The 21,462-nt window shown below is 34.8% G+C and overlaps 1 protein-coding gene across 4 annotated transcripts in view; it reads left to right on the forward strand.

Moving 5' to 3' along the window:
* Positions 1–21,462, forward strand: part of LOC145283830 (uncharacterized) — a 103,240-nt gene that overhangs the window by 53,216 nt on the left and 28,562 nt on the right. For 3 of the 4 annotated variants that reach the window (XM_080132923.1, XM_080132924.1, XM_080132926.1), the window contains one exon: positions 1,303–2,605. The exons of the other annotated variant lie outside the window; for it this stretch is intronic. In XM_080132923.1, the coding sequence (XP_079989049.1) occupies positions 1,303–2,501 (1,199 nt within the window). In that variant the 3' untranslated portion in view covers positions 2,502–2,605. Of the gene's footprint in view, positions 1–1,302; positions 2,606–21,462 lie in introns of those variants that run through there. 4 annotated transcript variants of the gene reach the window in all.

The raw sequence follows: 21,462 nt of genomic DNA on the forward strand, positions 1-21,462 counted from the left end.
AAGAGTAATAAGTACGATTTTTGGATACATTTTTTTTTAAGGACTGTAAACATTTTGTCCAGTAAAGATGGCCAGAAATGGCAGGTGTTTGGGGCACTATGGTCTTGACTGTTAAAAGAATAACGCAGAATTGTACACATTTTAATTCTGGTAATAGGATTATATTTATAGATACAAAGAGTAACATTTGATCATTATGGTTAAAATATGTAACATTTTTCTATGTTTTTATTTTAAAATCTTATCGATACATATTAATTGCTTGGTGTGTATAATTACATTAAAATTCAATAAAATTTCTACTGACCCTGTTTTATACAGGCTGACCTCCCAAAAATGCCATCCATGGAATTGTCAATAAAATTCACAACATTTTCTGCAATAAAATCATATTTGGTATTAATAAACTAAAGTCTATGCCTGACTTGTCCACTAAGTTTTAGTTATGAATGTCCAACAGTCTTTGTTTTATCACCATTCAATGATATGGGGGAGGGGGTACTTTGATGATCATCTTGACATAGCAAGTATGATCTCGAATGTGTTTTGCACTCACTAGACCTTAACTAACCTAGATTTTTAGCTCTGGGGTTATTTTAAAGATAACTTCTATTAAAACAATCTTCAGAAAATTTTAGAACTGAAGAAAATTATTCCAGCCCCAAATCAGGACCATAAACCGAGTATGCCAGAGTTTTTCACAATTTATCTGTTATATCCACATCTGTTTATTATTGAACAGCGATAAAACAGAATGTTGGATATTTATGAATAAAACTTGGTGGACAAGTCAGATATAAGTATGTTTGTACTAAATATGACTGAATTGCAGAAAGGATTTTGAATTTTATTTAATTATAGTTATTAATTATATTTAATCATGGTTGGCATTTTCAAGGTTAACCTTTGTTGAATCCAACCATAACATCATTTTATCAAGTTTAAGAGATTAGTTTGTGTAATAGAAACAATAATATAAATTTTTCGTCCGAAAAGATCATTTTCAACTCATTAATGGATTACTAATTTGAACCTTTTAAAGTTAAATAATATTTTATTAAACTGCCCACTTCCATTTCTTTTACGATAAAAACGTTAGAATCAGATAATCTATTTTCTCTTGATTCATTTTGATCGCACTGATTTTCCTACTGACTTGTTGCTTCATTCAAACAGAAAAATCCTCTTTTTAATTTTTATGAATCCAAATTTTTAAAAAGTAAATCTGCTTTTTAATGGAACTCTCCTTCACATAACACCTAAAGTTGGCATCAATTACTTACACATTTTCTTCTCTTATAGACATGAAAATTCCTGTTGGGAATGTGGGACAGTTTGTTGAGAGAGGCACGACCAAAGTGGAACCGATTAACAGTGTGAAACACTTCACTGATCACATAGACATCTCGTCATCATCAGTCGGATCGGTTGTGAATGGGGTGAGGTTTGTTGATCAAATAATCCCTAAGGAAGAACTCACTTTGGACATTGAAGATGCAACATCCAATGCAAACCCACCTCACCCCCTCCATGACTCCCTAACACACACACATCCCAACTCTTTCCCATCAACTGCACCACAGACAACATTGACAAATGCCCAAGCACTTAAATCACAATTATCAATTACTGAAATCAAACGCAACCCTCATGTCTTGCCGATGAACCCAAACCGGCAGCCATTGAATCGAAAGACAGCTAGCCCCTCATTAAAGGTTTTCAGAAAGACATTAAATAAAGCTCTACGAATATCCTACCAAAAAGCAATGAATTTGGGTACAAAGAATTCAAATTTTATACCGATCGTCAAATCACCGTTGATTGATAACCAAACACCCGAGAGGACGACCTGTCCTCCCAAGCTTAATGTACAGTCCATGGATCAGTTTAAAAAACAAAACAATATTTCACCTGAGTCACTCGATTTGAGATCAACAGATTTAAACCCACTTTTAGCGTCACCTGATATTATCAAACTAACTGTTTTGCCCACACACAAGGAGGATTCAATTCAAAGACTTTCGCAGAGACCATCATTAAAATCTCCAATATATCCATCTAGGTACAAAAAGATGCCAATCCAATACCTTGTTAACCACTCGACAGAGCAAAATAAGAAAACAGAAAATCAATTCTCTTTCCATAGAACTTTACCGAAAACTATTGATTCCATCGATCTGACAGATGAGACAGAAAGTCTCGTTTACAGCAACCAAAGAAACGCTAAACACAATTCCAAATTCAGGTGTGCCACATGCGGGAATTATTTCACTCGCAAATCATCACTAAACGAACACCAGAAAGATGTTCACGATCGCAGGAATAATAAGTTTATATGCTGCATTTGTGGTAAACGCTTTACACGTCCCCAACATTTAAAAGACCACATGAATATTCACTACATGTGCAAACCGCACAAGTGTATAACCTGTGGACACACCTTCTTCAACAAAATCAGCCTACTACGTCATAAACGCAAATGTTATAAAAACCCAGGTTAGAGACAAAAGAATGATGATAATGCTGAAATCAGTTTGGACAATTTTCTGACTTTTTTTTTTTTTTTTTTTTTTTTTTTTTCAAATTAAAAACTTGCTTTGTATTATTTCAAGCTGTTTGTCTTCATTAAAAAAATATTTTTCTTATTTTTATTTCCAATTCCAACTAGCAGTGGTGCCGGCGTTGCCCGGGGTGTTTGGAATGTAAAAGAAGGGGAAAAAAAGTGTTAGTAGGCAGGCAGGTTTGAACCCGTGACGCGAAGGCCAAAACCTGAGATCTTACCGCTGCACTACGACAAAGGAAGTGAAAGGCGTTGACTGAATGATAATTAGGTCAGGAGTCGGCGAAGAAATGAAATCTTTCATGGTATTTATTTTCTTCGCCACGAGATCGTTAAGTGTCCAAATGAATAGCAATTGTCTGATATGAGGGTTTTTCACACAGTGATCAAAGTTGATTGCTTTTCTGAACGTCCCTGACAATTGAAAGTTTTTGGGATGCATTTTTTTTATGAAGCGTTAAATTATAAATACATATCCTGAATCAAATTTTTTGTTTCTTTATATCTAAGACAAATACTAAATAATCAGCATAAAGTATCTCTTTTGGACAACCCATATGAATTTCCCTGGACAATGCTTTTAAGACACATATGAAAAGCAACAGATCCAATAGAGAATCTGAATGTTAACGCTGTCTTGTCATTACTTATTTTGCAGCAACATTTCGGTGGCGATGCCCTCCATCCTCCTTCAGAAATATTTTCCATCCATGATGTTTTTCTCATGTTCAAATATAACTGTGTAGAAATGGGCCTCTGTGTAATGCAATACCAATTTGTTTACACTGCACTTGCTTGTGGTAGTCTCGCTGTATTTTAAGATTATATTTTATTTTGTTTAAATGTAAACTATATTATGGCTTTTGGCAAATTTGAGTGGCAAGTGTGAAGTTAAACAGGGCTCTACATTGCGAGTGAAACAGTCGCATTTGCGAGGGATTTTTCAAAGTAGCGACTAGAAATAATAAAACGCTTATCTTTTGGCGATTGTATTTCTTTCACTGACAATCTTCCAAAGCTCACTACTGAGTGAAAAATATTTACAACTTTTTATTTTAATAAAACGAACAAAGTCAAATTATTTAAACAATAAAAGCTTAATAGAACAATATACTTTTTTTCTTTTAACGAAGGCTGTTTAAAAAAATATCTGAAGAAATTAGAATGTTTATACCTTTAAGTATCAACATAAATTTGTTGTATATTTAGAATTACACTTGTTTAAAAATATACAGAAAAATCTTTATGATGTGCATACTCATCACAGAACGAAGATGTCATATTCTAAAAATCATGTGGGTTTGACTAGTAACTTTTCTATTTGGCTAGTAAATGAAAATATGTAGTTGTCAAAGATCAACTGAAGATAAATTTGTCCATAAAACTCAGTTAAACATAAACACTGGTGGGATACTATTGATGTCCTCCACCCTTCAAGTACAAAATAACGAGGAAAAAATATAACAAAAAAAAAGAGGAAACAAGTTTATCAACAGAACAAAGGTATAGAAAGTTATTCACCAACACACACAAAGGGAACTAAAATAGGATTGTTAATTGAGGTTGCAGTGATTGAGACAAAAGGACTGGACAATGCATTTAGAATTATTTTATGGCCAGTTTTAGGAATGGTAATGAGTTTTACAACAGTTCGGAACAGTTTATGAACAGTCTTGAGTTTACAATAGCTGAAGACAGTGTCCAGTTTCGAATAGTTAGAAACTCAGAGGTTCTCTGAGAGAGAGCGGAGATTTCAATCAGTTGGGTGAGAATAGATTAGGCCAAAAAGAAAATCGTTGGGATGGGAACTGACAACGTTTGGGTTCTTCTAATGGTATCATACACGCACATACACACACACACACACACGCACACACAAAGCTAAACCGATTTACATCAAGTACACATGCACTAAAAGCGTTAAAAACAACAAAATGTACTAAGTACATGCGTTTAACTTGTACTTAAGGTAGAATTGTGTTTTTTAGTGGTCAAAAAAAAATACAAAACAAATATATAACAAATAAAAGGTACTTGTGCACTTATCCTACCATGCTGAAATAATAACGTTATTATTTAAAAACTCATTCTTAACATGGGGAAGGAAGGGTGTTTTTTGTTAACTAATCTGTACTTTCACCTAACAATTAAATAAAAAAAGATATAGTGAAACTTGAATTTATCTTGAACTCATCGTCAAGACTATTTTTTGGAATCTGTAAAACAAACCCGTTTTTTTTTAACTGAGGATATCTAAATAATAATAATTAGGCAGTTCGATAAAGAATTTCATTGTGATGCATTTTGTAAATTTTTACCTTCTTTCCATATTTTTCTTTAAAACGACTACCTTTTAAGGTTTTCGAGTATGCTGAAAACGAATATCGCATTTAAATATTTCACAAATAAGTAGCTTTCCGGATATTAACCAATGTCATTTCTTATGTCATTGCTGGTGGCCATCTTGGTATGCGCATTTATGCATAGTTTCTCGGGGTTGCGTTTGTGCGCTTGCACATACCAAGAGGTCCACCAGTGATAACATAAGAAATGGCATTGCTTAATATCTGGAAAACTACTTATTTGCAGAAAATTTAAATGCAATATTCGTTTTCAGCATACCCTAAAACCTATAGAAGTAATCATTTTAAATGTTAAGGTGGAAACAAGGTAAAAAATTACTGTTTTATTTCTTTGTTTACATAATTGAATTTGCAGGAAAACAACAGAATATAAATGACAAAAATTACCATCAACTGGTGAATATATAGTTGTTGCTTATCAGGGTTCCTGGTATCCTGGTACTGTGAAAGTTACATTGAGGATTCATGTACAGTAGTATTTATGGTTGCATCTCAGAAAATAGGGGTATATTTAGGGCCAGATAGAGAGGATTTACAAAATTGAAAATTGGACTGGTCCCAAAATGCATAAGTTCTGGTCGACTATGGGAATTTCCATCTTTTACAGAAATCTAAAATCTATATGAAAAATTTTCTTTGATTTATTTCTGAGATTAATTCATATCTACTCAATTTTATTTTCTTTAAGGGGAATAGTAAATACCGGACATGAATGCTCTTTAGGCGTTCAATGGCTACACCCAAGATTAAGCTCTCCTTTAGTGAGGAGGCAGGAAAATGCCTATTCTCAATAAAGCTATATTTAAATATACTACTGTAATACTTAGTTTTCTTCATAAATAGACACCCACTGTATGATACCATGCGCCAGTTTAAAAAAAAATTGATATTTGTACATCTGAATTTATAATCATGGCTTATGTTAAAGAGATGCATCAGATTTGACTGCATAATCAGAAAGAGGACACAATTTTACATAAGAGTGCCAAGTTTCATGAGAATAGCTTAAAAAATAAATAAATGGTGGCGAAATTACCAAATTTCTTGAAATGTTGAAGTCCGTAATTTAGACCACTTTTTCTAAAGAAAAATGTCCATGGAAAAGCCTGAATTTTGGCGCTTAAAATTCTCATAACTTTTAAACTACTGATGGTATTTGCATAATTGAAACGGTTTTAAGCATCTTTTACATAGCTCTTTTCATGCAAGTTGATAAAATAACAATTATCTAAAAAGAAAAAAATCAACTTGTAATGCTAATTTATTGAGATAAAGTCAAATGGTCTGACAAAAGAGCATGGCTCTGGAAACAAGGGTGCCAGGAAGCTGCTATGACACCTGCATTATCAAAATACTGAACTGTATCAGTACACCAACAACCACATCAGAACTTTTATCATTCAGTATCATTAAGGTTTTGACATCTACGTATTAATAGGATAGCATGTGTGTTATTTATTTTGTGTGTCACGCTTACATCCGAGTGACTGTCGTTTAATTGTTATGGACTTCCATTTCTTGTAATAAATAATTTTACCAAGAATTCTTCATAAATTTTGCTTTTGGTTTCTATTATAGTTGATGACACTCAAGTCATTTATTTTTTATAAATAATTTTACTAAGAATTCTTCATAAGTTTTGGTTTCTGTTTCGATTATAGCTGATGGCACTCCAGTAATCTATTTGTTTTATAAATAATTTTATCAAGAATTCTTTATAAGTTTTGGTTTTGGTTTCAATTATAGCTGGAGGAACTCAAGTTATCTTTATATACATATATTTTTTTCATAAGTTTTTATTTTGGTTTTGATTCAAGCCAATGCGCCCAAGTCATATGGATGTATTTTTTATTTTTGAAATCGCAACTTTATAACATATAAAAATCGATAGAACATTAACTCTATAATAATATATATGAAATCTGCAAGAATTAAAATATCATATTTAAGTGTATTTTACAACCGGGCTTTGCCAGGCATCCCTGCTAGCTTAAATAAATATTTTTGCAGTTTTAACAAAAAAGCTACAATAATATCAGGGCGTCTCCATTTACACTGAACATCTACAGAATGCCAACATCAATATATTACATATGAATGAGTCCCTTGTGGAATTTCCACAGCTCCTGCTAGTTTCATTACTATCATTAAATTAAACGATTTTATTGGATAAGCTTAGAAGTATTCTTTAGGTGGTTAAAAAAAACAAGCGTAAACTGAATTAATGATTTTATTGAAATAGCTTTTATGATACTCTACAACAATTTTGAAGGAAATTTTTACATCAATTGGCAAATATTTGCAGCTTTGAATAATATTTCATTTTATCGTCCACATATTTGTACTATTAATAAAAGGGACGATTGAACAAAACTATGATATGAACATTTAATTGGCTGTCTTTATGGAAAGAAGAAACAGATTATTAGAAAAATCAAGAAAAAAAAATAGCCAAATAAACAGGCAAAAAAAATTCTTTGCTTAAATAATAAGCATAATTTGTGAGTTTTCCATGTCATAGAAGGACTACATCACACTGGTGAAATTAATAATGTGAACTAGTCGAACAATGTCAGTGGAATACATAGACTATCCAATATGGCTCTATAGAAGTTGATTGTAAAAGCTTTATGGAACAGTTGTTGTACAGAGTTCTTGCAAAAATAGGGATAGTATGAGTGGTGAGAGCAAAAGCGCTAAAAATCATTACAACTTCAGTATTAATTGCTGTTATGTAACCATTTATATATTTAACCAAGAACCTAATCGACGTATGTTCAAACTGGGGTTTATATAACAGGATGTATATAATATTTACTTATATATAAATGTTCATATGTTTATGTGTATATTTAGGTGTGTGATGCGTATGTTCATCTAATGTTCTCTGTTTCATGATCATCTCTAGTTTTTCTCTTGTTTGTCAAATTGATGCGTGGCTAACATCTATGACAATGTTTCTATGATCGTCTAGTTTTATCGTGTTGGTATGTGTTCATATATTAACAGATACAGTTTAACAACGGACATGCAATATTTACAACAGACTTTACAAAAAAAAGGGATGGATAACTGTTCTCAGGGGTTTAAACATTTGGCCAATCAGGGAAACATACTTGGTTCATCTTTGCTCTTGTGTTGAACGACAGTTGTAATGAAGATTCATCCCAATAAATTAACCAGAAGCCTCGGATGTATTTTCAGCAATTTTTATTCCCAGAAATGTTTCCCCGTTGCACGCTTGTCCTAAGCACTACATTTTAATGACATTTCCCTGACATCTTGCCCAGGGGTCTAGAGCCATCACGACCTTTCGGCTTCTGTCTCCAGCAGAACCAAACTTTAACTCGGCTGTATATATTCACATTAAAATCTATCTTCCTTTCATGACGTCATAGCAAGAAGATCGTCATCTGATATTTTTGCATAATCTATAATGTTTAACTAGAAATTCCTAAGTTGTCAGCTTAAATTCTTGTTTGATAACATTCCAAAGTTATTGTAAATAAATACTTTACTCTAAAATGCCATTCAGACTATGAAACGCAATCATAATAACTAGCAGGGACACCCAGCATTATGTGGTCATAAAATACACTTAAATATGATATTTTAATTTATGCAGAATTCGTATATATTATTATAGACTCAATTTTCTATCAGTTCTTATATATTATAAAGTTGTGATTTCAAAAATAAAAAAAAATATCCATATGACTTGGGTGCAACTTGAATCGAAACCAAAACTTATGAAGAAAAAAATATGTATGAATATATATATATATATATATATATAATAATATTATATATATATATAATAATATTAATGGATTCATCCAGCCTTGACAGACGTGTTTTTAAATATTCTCTCCAGTACTTTTCTTTTAATGATTTGGAATTCATTCTATTTGCGCTTTTTTCCAAGGAACTCTGCCTTTTGGATTATTTTGAACCATTTGGAATTTACCCATTGGATTGAAATTTTAAATTCGACCGTTTTGGATTTTACCATTTTTGGATTTTTACCCTTCACCGGACTGTCCATTCATGTGAAATCTTTTTATTATTTTTCTTTTGCCTCCTGTTCCCCTTACCTCACCCTTTTTTTTAACCAAGTAAGATCTGTGACTTACTTGTAGTTTCATTAAATACTTTTATATGCAAAATCCGATCCTGCATTTTGCCAATTCCTGCCCTCTGATGAGAAGGAGAGTATTTCTTCGAAACTCCGCGGATTAAGGACTATCCACTTATCTTGTGTTTCCTTTTCTTAAAATTAAATATGTTTTTAACTCTCTTTCAAGATGTCTTTTAACATGTTTTATTAATCATTTGTTCATATATATATATATATATATATATATTTATATAAACTTTAGTTTCTTCTGCTATATTTGAAACCAAAACTTATGAAGAATTTTTGGTAAAATTCTTTATTACAAGAAATGAAAGATCATAACAATTAAACGAGAGTCACTCAGAAGAAAAAAGATGCAAGTATGACACAGAAAATAACACACATGCTATCGTATTAATATATAGATAATTGACCAGCACACTTCCAGTGTTGCCCCAGAACCAACAATACAACACTGCTTCTAAATAAATTTTGCTGAAATGAACAGAGCCATGAAAAAAGGAATAAAAGATCCTGAAAATATAGGAATTCTTATGTCTGGTCATAAAGGGCTCAGTGAAATATTCTAATTGGCTGCAGTTGGAGAGCTAAATATCAAAGATTGAGTTTTTACACTTGTAATTTATATTTATGTTAAGATGAAGCATTTGCTGCCAATTTCAGGTCAAGGTGTCTGAATGACATGAAAGTACCAGAAATGTTTGATGCAGTATATCAATGACGATTTGATGCATCGAGAAAATGTAATTTTTTATAAGCATAGAATATAATTAAATGAAGGGAAAAAAATTGAAAAGTCTATTATAAATCTAATTATTGTGGGATTTATTTATTTATTTGCGGACTGTTATCCTTATCTTCATAGTTGTTGTTTCACGATGCTTGGGCCAGCTGGCCTTTTTCGGGTGATTAACTGCGACGGGATAGGAATGCTGAGTCTTAAGTGTATCCTCAGTAATTACTGCCTTCCATAGTTGTTGTTGCTCACCATGTTCTGGACAACTAATCCTTTACTTTATGTAAGATTGAAACTGCTATCCTCAGACAACACTCACCTGGAACTGTAGATTCAGCATCTCTATCCACTGCGCCACAGAGGCATTAAATCCCTACAGTCCCAAGTGAGCGTTGTTTGAGGGTAGCAGTTTCAATCCTACCCAAAGCAAGCCAAAGGATTAGTTGGACAGAAAGTGGTGAGCAGCAACAACTATGGAAGGCAGTAATTACTGAGGATACATCTAAGACTCAGCATTTCTATCATCTCGGTTAATCATCTAAAGAAGGCCGGAGGACAGTTGGCCAAAACGTGGTGAAACAACAAAAACAACCATGAGGATAACAATCCGTAAATAAATACACAAATTACTCTTCTGAAAGGATTCCAATAAAAAATAATATATATTGTGCGATTTATTTAACATTTTTGTTATTTTCATTAAGAAGGGATTTTTATTATTTGAAACTGTTTAAAGGACGAAAGGAATTTCAATGTTCAGAATGAATTACAATAGCTACCCTAAACCAAGATTTTTATAATATCGAAAAAAGTTTAATATGAACACATATTTTTGTAAAACATGAACAATAATACAAAATTTCTTTTAGTAACACAATCACCAAATAATTATTATATTACAAAAAAAAAAAAAAAAAAAAAGAAAACATGGTAAGTGTAATTTTGAACGTTCATGCAAGGTTTATTTCAGCAGCTAACAGTGACGCTTCTTAATTTGGCTCATAGCAAAGTGGAGACCAAACCAGAATTTTCTTTTATAGTAAATTAATTTAAAACAAAAAGAAAGAAGCTAATTAGGACCATGTAAAAGCAGACAGAAATAATAGGGAAAAAAATTAATTCACTAAAGTTTTTAACTGATTTTTTAAAAAACTTTAAGCCCTTCGTATTCATGACGAACCCGTTTTCTTTCAGATGAGACTGTTCTTATATGCAAAGAGACACAATATCATGCACATTAAGTTGAAGGACATTAAAAGATAAATCAGCTTTCACTGAAAATAGTAATTCAAGTTGAAATAACCTTAAAAAATTGTCACATAAGAAAGAATTGTAAATTAATAGAGAGGAAAGGTTATATTTTGTTTAATTTGAAATTTTATCAAAATAACCCCAAAAAATAAATGCATATTACAAGTTGAAATTGAAAGGAATTCCACTATATTTATCTATTTTCACACACTAAACTTTGTGATACTTAATTACAGTCAACAAAGTTTTATACTTTTGAAGAAGAAAAATCTTTGGATTTCTATATCAATTGAACATCAAAAAGCCTCAAATTATATTTTTTAAAAAAATGCTAACATTACTGTTAAATTTTGTTAGAAGGTTTCAGTTTACTGTTTTGGAGTGTAACATTATACACACACTGCTAGAAATTCTGAAAAGGCATTTGTAAAACTGGATTTTTTTGGCTAAGCTCGATCAAAAATTAAAGTGCAGAACTCATTTTACATTACTCTTACACAACAAACTAGGCAAGAAATGGCAGACGAAATGAACAGTTAGAAAAACAGGAAGCAACCATTGTTCGGAAAATAACAGCAATCAATGAGAAAAAAAGCCGACCTGGATTTTATTTCTTTCTTTCCTTTGTTCCTGCGATTGTACCCACGTTACATATATATATATATATATATATATATATATATATATATATGTAATACAAATATTTAAAATCTATATATACATATTCCAAAGATGAACCAGTGGTTTCATTGTATTGAACCAGCCATCTGTGGCTGATATGAAATCAATACAGCTCATCAGCATCGTTGGAAAAGCAAAACAAAACGAAAATAAATAGAGAAAAACACTCGTTAACGGGCAGTGTCTTTGCTCAGAGTTCTTGTTGTAACAACGCTGATGAGCTGTATTGATTTTACATCAGCCACAGATGGCTGGTTCAATACAATGAAATCGTCGGGTTTGTCTTTGGAATATGTATATATAGGTTTTAAATAAATATTTGCATTTTGAGCACTTTATTTGATTTGTTTTCACTGTTTCCTGACATGCTATATATATATACTAGCATTTCAGCTCGGTGTTGCCCGGGTGTTTGGATGTATATGCTGAGCAAAAAAGAAAAAAAAAAAAAAACGGTCAATTTTTTTTAACTTTGACCCCTATTATGACCCCTAAACATTTATTGTTTTGGGCTCAAATCAAGTAATTAAGTTAGATCCATGTCCAAGGAATCTATATCTAAAATTTCAAGTGTTTAGACCCCAAGTTGTTGGAGGAGTTTGGTAGAGTTCTCAAAGGTAAAATTGTTGAACTTTGACCCCTTAAAAGTCAAATTTCTGGCCGAAAACCGATCACGTAGATTTTCCCAAATCTCAGTACCCTGTATATCAAATTTCGAGTCTGTAGACTACAAATTGACAGAGTTATTGCGTAGAGAAATGTACACAGACACACAGACAGACACATTCACTTTTATAGATATATATATATAAAGTTTTATGTGTGAAAGACACTTGTTACTCATAAAAATATTATTTTTCTTTATCATGTAAATATTACAAACTGAAAAATTTTCTGTTAAATGCATGTGTCACATCGGGTTTACTTGCCTCATATTTACCGCAGATTACTACAGTTAACGGCACTGACTAGTTTCTATTTTGAAGATACAACTCCTGCATTTTAGTGTCCTCTTGTTTTGGTGTCAAGTGATGTGCTATGTGCAATGATTGTGGTAAAGTGTGAGCAAATATTTCAATTATTGTTGCATATCAACATGAATGGAGTTTTACATGTACATGTAAAACTACTTCAAATGTGCATTTTTTTCTTATTAGGAAACTAGTCATACTTACCCGGTGTGATCAGGGATTCATTAATATATTAATTAGTTTAAAATAAAAGAAAAATAATAACAATGCATTGGCTGTGCAGATTAAAAAAAAAGTTCAGTATATAATGGTGATAACTGATATTTTTACATTTAAATTCAAATAAGAATTATCTCCCTTATATTTTTAGCCTTTTAGGTCATTATTTTTAATTGTCTCCATTGTAATAGTCTTTTTTGTCTGATTTAAAATTTTTAGAAGGGAACTGGAGGGAATTGCTTTTTTTTTTTTTTTTTTCTAGGTGTAAAACTGCTTCAAGAATATGGTTGAAGGTCACTGGTCAGAATCAGGTGTCAGTTTTTGTTAATGAATTGCTGTTTGCTTCTGACATGTGTTATGTGATTAAAAGTGTTACAAAAAAAAAAAAAAGAAGAACAGCAAAGCTAAATATAATCTTTACTTAACACAGACCAAAAAATTTAGCATGAACAAAAAGCAAAAACGAAAACATTTTTTATTAAACTGATAACAAAAGTGGATGAGGGCATTTGAAGAAGGAGGTGAGAGTAGTTTAATTATTCACACAAAGTAAATCTCAGACTTTTTAATTTATGGGAACTTTGGTCAGAAAAATTATTTAAAAAAAATTACCTTTTGTTGCCAGGTTTTAAAGAGGATTCTTTCAACTGGATTTATAACTCTGGAATCATGCCAGAGCTGAGGTTGAACTCATAATGTTAACAAAATAGCTGCCAAGTTAGCGTGAAAACCTCTTCAACCATATTCTTGAAGCAGTTAGCACCACTCAATATTAGAATACTCTAAAATTCTTTCAGTATTTCTTAAAGGTTCTTGAAAATTCTGGGATTTTCTAGATTTTCCTAAATCTTTTTATTTCTTTTTCTCTTGGAGGTTCTGGAATGTTCTGGGACCTTTTGAATGTTTTTAAAATTTTTTCTTTTTCTCTTGAAGGTTCTAGAATGTTCTGGGACATTTCAGATTTTTCTAAATCTTTTTATTTCTTTTTCTCCTGAAGGTTCTGAATTTTTCTAAATCTTTTTATTTCTTTTTCTCTTGGAGGTTTTGGAATGTTCTAGGATCTTTTGAATTTTTCTAAATCTTTTGGTTTCTTTTTCATGAAAGAAGAATTTTTATGGAAGCAGACCTTTCTGAAATGATAAATAAAACTTCTATATTTAGGGAAAATAAATGAAGCCCTCATAACACATGGAAGATCTGACAAGATAACTTTATAGATTAGAAAATCGAATAAAAAAAATAGTTTTGTTTTTATTTACTTTTATTTCAATAATTTTAGTTTTTGATGTGCTCATCTCGAACCTAACATAATAATTGAAAATGTTCAGTGTTAAAAGTGAAATACTTGTACTCTAACAGAGGATAGCATATCTAAGTGAAAGCTGGCCAGTGAGAGTCAAGGACATGCATAGCATGGAGAAACTGATATTAAAATGATATGATGGATGTATAATGTAAGTCTTAAAGACGGACTTAGACCTGATGAATTCAGATGAAGATTAAATCTTCTAGACAGTATAGGGAGATGCATGCAGAACAGAAAATGTTTTATGCTTAGAAGGGTCATCTATTAATAGCATTATGACTACCAAGCTTTTTTGCTTATTGCAGTGTCTTGATTCCATAGAATGTTCAAATACAACTAATTTATCACAATGTACACGATCACTTCCCCAAAAATGTCATCCATAGAATCATTAAAAAAAATTCTCTCTTTTTCCGCAAGCCAAATAAACTATTTTTTACTTGGGAGTCACCACTTATCAAGACCCGAAGGCCACTCGAGGATAAAGGTTAATAAATGTAAGGTAGTGGTGTAGTAATTGTTAATAATGTAAATTGGGTAGAATTTGATTGTTTATGAGGACTGCTTGACAGGAACTTGTTTACATTAGATTTGAAGGCTACCATGTTGTATTTAACCAGGAAGCATGTCAGCGGAACAGGGTTCCAAAGGCGGGCAGTTCTAGAAAAGCTTTGTTCATGGAATCTGCATTTACATTCAGGTACAGATAACCTGTGGGGAAAATTAGCTAGTCGAGTGCATTTGTGAAAGTTTATTAAGGGGGAGGAGGGCCATAGATTGGAGTTCAGTTGAGCACTTAACATGAAAATAGTGATAGAGCAGAGAGAGGCTTGCGACATCTCTTCTGTAGGAAAGAAGTTGCAGAGAAGAGAAAGGGGTATCACCTACTAGTTTTGGAAGCTGGTTTTGAACTCTATCAAGGCAGAATAGGGCGTGCCGAGCAGCTCCTCCCAGATGTGTCAACAGTACTCCATTTTAGGGTGCACCTGGATCTTATACAGATAAAGGATTGCATCGACAGTGAGATACATACTGGAGCGGTTAGTGCATGTTTGACTTGTCCACCAAGCTTCAGTCTGGAATGTTAAACAGTTTTTGTTTTATCAGTGTTCAATAATATGTGAAGAACTTTGGTGATCGTTTCATCAGTAGGAGGTATGATCTTGAATAGACTTCACACTGACTAGACCTTAACTTCCTCTCCCAGATTTTTATGGGATTATCAGATAGAATGTTTATCAAAAATTCAATAAACTATACCTAAACTGAAGAAGGCCATCACAGTCTGATATGTACCGCAAAAGCGATATATTTGTTTGAAGTAGGTGAGTGGTCTTGGCACCAGTATTCGAGTAATAATCTAGTATGTTGCTTTAATGAATAAGTGTTCGTGGTTGGAGCTGGCATATCCTTAGTGCAAGGTTTCGGTGTATTTGTCAAAATCTGTCCCAGGTGGCTCTACCAGTCAGTATTTATGGCTTAACCAGCCAATCATATTCTTGTGAGGAGGAAGAACTTGGATGTGCTTCTATTTATTACATCACAGGCAAAATTAAGGAAGTGCCAACAGCTGAGTTTGTCAGAGTTACTATTTTTTTTTTTTTTTTTTCATATTAAGTGTTTTGTTATTAAATGATAATAAAACAAAGACTGTTGGACATTCACGACTGTAACATAGTGGACAAGTCAGTCATAGACTAAAGTTTATTAAAAAATATGGTTAAACTGCAAATAAGATTGTGGATCTTATTAAGGATTTTTGGGTGGTCATCCTGCATTAATGCACAGACAAATGATTTTCTGTTCTCATTCTCTGTAATCAAAATATCTTGTTACAAGTCATATTGACCTCTCCCTCCCCTTTCCTCTTGTAATGAAATTACTTCCAATTCAATTGATCTACGCAACCCTTTTCTCTTCTCTGCCGCTACCCTCATCTTTATCGCCTTTTTAATTCCCTCTTCTCATATTCGGCTGTTTAAAACCTATCAAATATACTTCTGCTTCACTCTGGAGAAGCTTTTGTCAATATGAGACTAGGAGTCTTTCGTATCCTCCTAGTTTGCTGACAGCAGTTCGTCTTAAATGTTGTAGTCCACATCTCTTCCCTTCTGCAACCTCATCCCATGAAGCATCTTCACTGGTTTCGTCATACACTTTGGTGTCAATAAGACAAATTCATAAAAAAAAACACTATCAATCTGATTTCAATTCATGACCAAAAGAAACATGGTGGTGGATAACTTAAAACGTGGTTCCAGAATATTACATCCTTGGTCCGGGTTTAAAGGCACAGCAGTAATTTTGATTCCAGCACACGGACTTAGGGTCATGTGTGCACCCATACGATATCTCCAAAATGACGTCGTTCTGCGCGCGTATTCCTTCTCTTAGAGATGGGTAAGGGAGTTTATCCCCAAAGATGGCTACTCAGCTGGTTCCCTATCAAGCTTATCGCCTGAATCCAGTCAGCTGTAAGCAAATTTAATTATAGTTTTAGGCCTTAACATATGTAAATTTGAGTTCTGCACCATGCAAAACTGCTAAATACACATACACAGAAAATTTTGGACAAATATGGTAAAATAGTCCCAAAAATGGAGTGTTTTTATTAGTCTTAAAAGAGCCCCTAGGGCACACCCAAGAATTATTGCAAATCATAGTCAAACAAAATTATATAGAAATCAGTTAGTTACAACTTTTCAGAAAGTTTTATAAAAATCCAAGGCATCAAATTTTTTTAATAAGCACAAAAGTGTCAATTTTAGCTATTTTAACCCGAAAAACAATATCTTTCAAATATACTGATCATGTGTATGCAATGTCGTAAAGTTAACTAATTTGTATATTTCTTTGCAAAAGAACATCTCATTAATTCACTATTCATTTCATTATTTTCTAATTCAATGACAGTTTTTTATATTTTCCCTGACTGTACGAACAAGCAGAAATTTAAATGTAATATGAAAAACATCTTGCTGCACAACATCTTTCTTAAGCTGGCCCCGATAAATCTGGCCCCTAAGACACAATAGCCGTTTATGCCTCTGTGGCAATATGATTTGTTTGGGAGTGAATTAAAGTAAAGTAAAAAAATTGATATAGTGTAGTTTTACTTAGGAATATTTTTTTATATCATGGATAAAGGCTTAACATTTTGGTTAAAAAAAATGTCTTTCTGATTCTCTCTGGTGCTTTCCAATCAATTTACTTCTCGATCCTGCAATTCTTGGTTTCCTTAATTTTCCCAGGCAACACCAAGACACAGGTCTTGCTAGTTCTACATGGAAAGTTAATTATTATTCTATGATATTTTTTCTCATGATTCTGTTATTCCTTATTTTCTCTTCCTCTCTAATTCCACATCCTCATCTCGTTTGCATGCACCCTGATGACCAATATCATTTTTTTCTCCGGCACACTTTACCTTTTTACTCTGATCTCCTCTTACAACCAGCATCTAAAAGCAAAACATTTGTTGCAAACTGGACTTCATTCTTTCCGAAGCAAACAATGTATCAGTTTGTATGCATATTTTGACATCCTTTCATTCGTTTTGTAAGTTCATGTATTTTTTGTTTTAACATATTCTGCTTCAAATTTTAGTTTTCCTAATTATTCTTGTTTTAATCAACCTATTTGGCATAATGATAAATGTTCACTAATTGACCAGCAGGCTGGGGTTCTATCTTTGGTAGCCGTACCAAAGACTTTAAATCGGGGGAGGACATATGCAAAATTGACCCCCTATCTGTCAGCACTGACCTCCAATTCCGGTAGAGAAGAAATTTGAAGCCATTGCTGGACTGCCAGCAGATAAAGGAAAAAGATACTGAATTTCCCAACAACTTCCCGAATGCCATCTTCATAACAGCCTTCATCAGGTCACTCACTAGTTGCAAAACCCTGGTTTGGCAAATGGTGGAGGTCGCCAGGGAAGTAATTTCAGAAATGGAATTAGTTAGAGACAGAACCTTTCCTGGAAGAACTTTTTACCCAATGCAAGGGAAGGGTCCCAATCCTGGGACACCCGTTACTGTACTGAGCCCTCAAACTAACATACCTCCTGGACGTCAGCGGCATTGCGCACTGTGGTCAAATCACTAGGGAATTGACAAGCCTGAGCATGGCGCATTGTGTCGGTGTCCTCTCACCGGAGAACTTTGGAACCGTGGGTTACACTGCTTAAGGTAAGTAACCACAATGGCTCTTAATTTGGCAAGTTTGAATGCAAGGGGCTTGAGGTCCTCAGACTAGGAGGCTTGCATCCAAAGAGATCTCCTGTCTCTGAGAGTGGATATAGCCACCCTACAGTAGACTCACTTCATTTCGTCTGTGGATTCTCAGCATATAGGAATTTGTGGAGGAAGGGCATTTCCCTGCTGATGAAACATGCCCTGTTTACGATGGTAAACGTTGTCGATAGGGACGATGTGGGTAGGCTGGTCATGGCCAATGTTGCCGTCAAAAAATGTGTTTTGGGTTGTTGCAGCTCATGTGCCTAGCACCCTTGAGAGCGAGTCTCTTTCCTCAGCTATCTCGATGCTTTTGTCATGGGTCCAAAGCATGTAGTTCTTATGGAGGATTGGAACGGCATCCTTGACGCCAGTATAGATAAGGTAGGAGGTGAAGCTAGACTGTCGGAGAGGTGCGAAATCAGCCTGGCTGATCTAATGGCTAGATGCGATCTGGTCGACAGGTTCTGCATTGAGCTCCTGGGGTGGAAGATGTGGTCATAGACAAATAGCGTAGACTCCTACCCAAATACCTCTCTGGATAGAGTGTTAGTTAAAAGAGGCGACATAGAGTTCCGAGATTGTCCCACGTTCCATTAGCTAGGATAGTCAGACCATAAACTAGTTACGGCCCGTCTGAATCTGGGGAACAGGCCCAAACTATGAAGGTATTGGAAGTTGAATACCTCCCTACTGGAGATACAAGATTTCCGGATAAAACTAGCTAGGCTTATTCAAGAGGCTTTGGTGGGGGCGGTTATAAGGAGTAGGTGATGAGTTAGCTTAAAAGCTAACGTTAGGAACTTCTCCAACACATACTCTCAGCGCCTCGCAGCAGATAAGGCCAGGACGAAGAAGCAGCTAGAGAAAGAGTTAGCTAGGGCCATGGGTGTAAGGGATACTGTACATCAAGAACTAGCTAGGCAGGACCTTCGATGTGAAGCATTACGAGGGCCAAGTAGTTAGGGCTAGACTTGGGAAAGTAGCCAACGAAACTGTGGACTTCCATGCAGACATGTTTTAGACCAAGTCTCCAGCTTGAAAAGAATTGGTTGGAGGTAAATCAAAGGTCAAAGTAGCAGTCGACTCATGGGTTCGAAGGCAACTACCCTTGAAGGGCAGAGCGGAGGTGTGCGCCACCTACATCTTTCTGCTCATCATTTATCAACTGGCTGTATTTCCCCAGTCTGAGAACTATCTAAACTCCTTACAGAGCAAGCTGTCCTCACTTCTTTGAGACAAAGGGAAATATTGTGTTTGCAGTGAGGCTGTGTTTAACATCCGTATTAGGGAGGCTTGAGAATGCCCGATTTGAGGTATCATCGAGACACCGAGCCAAACCTTGACGAAGAGTCTGCGTGGAACCCCACAGTCGAGGCCACTTTTCCAGACCTCATTCTAGACCACAAAATCAAGGTGTGTTGAAAGCTATGGAGTGACACGCAGTTCTTGAGAGCGTGTAGGGCCACGCTAAGGAACCTCCCATGGTCCAGCAATATTTCATGGTTCACTAGAAAGGAACTCTATAAGAAATTAGTGAAGGGGGGGGGCAACAGCCTAGTTGTTGAAGGAGGAGATCCACTCCCAGTGGAGCTGGGCACCAGGTTCAAGTCATCTCAACAACTCTGAATTTTCCTTGATCTACCAACTGGCTTGAAACATGTTGCTCCTCAATGCCATACTGAAAAGTGCCGGACTAGTGAGGTCATCTGGATGTCCATGTCGCAGGGCTCCAGCCAAGGAAGTGCCGGAACATGTATTCTTCGAATGCAGCTGACTCAGACGGTACTGGGTATATGTCAACAAGGTGACAGCTTGCATCGATTCCAGGCAGCCTCGCCCGCTGGACATGTTCTACATCATCCACAGTGCCAAGCCGCCGTGGGACAAGTGTATGGTGTTCCCTGTAATTCAGGCTGAAGCCAGAATGGTGATAAGGACGTCTAGTGCGCAAGAGAAGCGCAGGGTCGAATCTTTTGATAATCAGGATCTGGTCCCCTTCTTCAAGCTGAAAAAGGAAAATATTAAATCTGGCAGCCTGTGACCAAAGATGGATAAAGATAGCGAGTCTGTGCATGCGTAGAGGTGCCAAGTTGGAATTTGTGTTCCTCGCCTAGGCATGCCGCATACAAGACCAGATCCTGCCAGACTCTAGACCCTAGATTCGGTTCTTAGCTAGATGAGTGAATAGCCCCCTCCATACCTGATAGGAAACATCCAAGATGCCCACACCCCGATCTTTTCTTTTTCGTCCCTGGCCACCCCAATGAGTGATCTTGGAGCAACTTCATATACATCCCCCAACCATAGTTTCTTTGATCCTGTCTAGAATTCAGCCTCATTTAGAGAGCGACCTGCTTGTTTTCGGCCCCCACCAAATCGGAAAGCATTGGGCGATCTACCACCTAGAAAGGGTTGGGAGGATATTACTAACATTTTGTTTTACTTTTTAGACTTCTCCCCCCCCCACCTCCAAGCTAATGAAATAAAACAAACATCCTTTTATGTAACTTTCTGTCTAGAACTTTATTTCATTGTATTACTAGCCTGAGTGCCCAGTGTTGCCCGGGTGTTTAGAGGTGTGTGTTGAGCAAAAAAAAAAAGGAAAAGAAAGTGGTAGTAGGCAGGCAGGCTCAAACGTGAAGGCAGAAAAGAAAATGAAACAAAACCTGACATCTTACCACTACTCCATGACACGACCAGAAGTCTAAAGCGTTCAAATTTAACGTAGTCAATCAAAAACAAAAGATGACTTGCAGAAATGGCGTTGCTTTTAAATCTCCCACGAAAGCAAATTAGACATAAGGTTGTTTTGATGTGTGCAGGAAAACCAGCTCCCTTAAAAAGGGGCACTCTGGCAGTATCCAAATAAATAGTAATTGTCTCAGTATGAAAGGTTTCTCCTACATTGATCAAAGACCAATTCCAGAACAGATACTACCCCGGCTGAAGGCCAGGCATTTGTGTTCGAATAGTTTTACTTTGTTTATACGAAAAAGCCA

The sequence above is a fragment of the Euprymna scolopes genome, chromosome 8 (genome assembly GCF_053919585.1).
Source record: "Euprymna scolopes isolate OS-2025 chromosome 8, ASM5391958v1, whole genome shotgun sequence".
NCBI lineage: Eukaryota > Metazoa > Mollusca > Cephalopoda > Sepiida > Sepiolidae > Euprymna > Euprymna scolopes.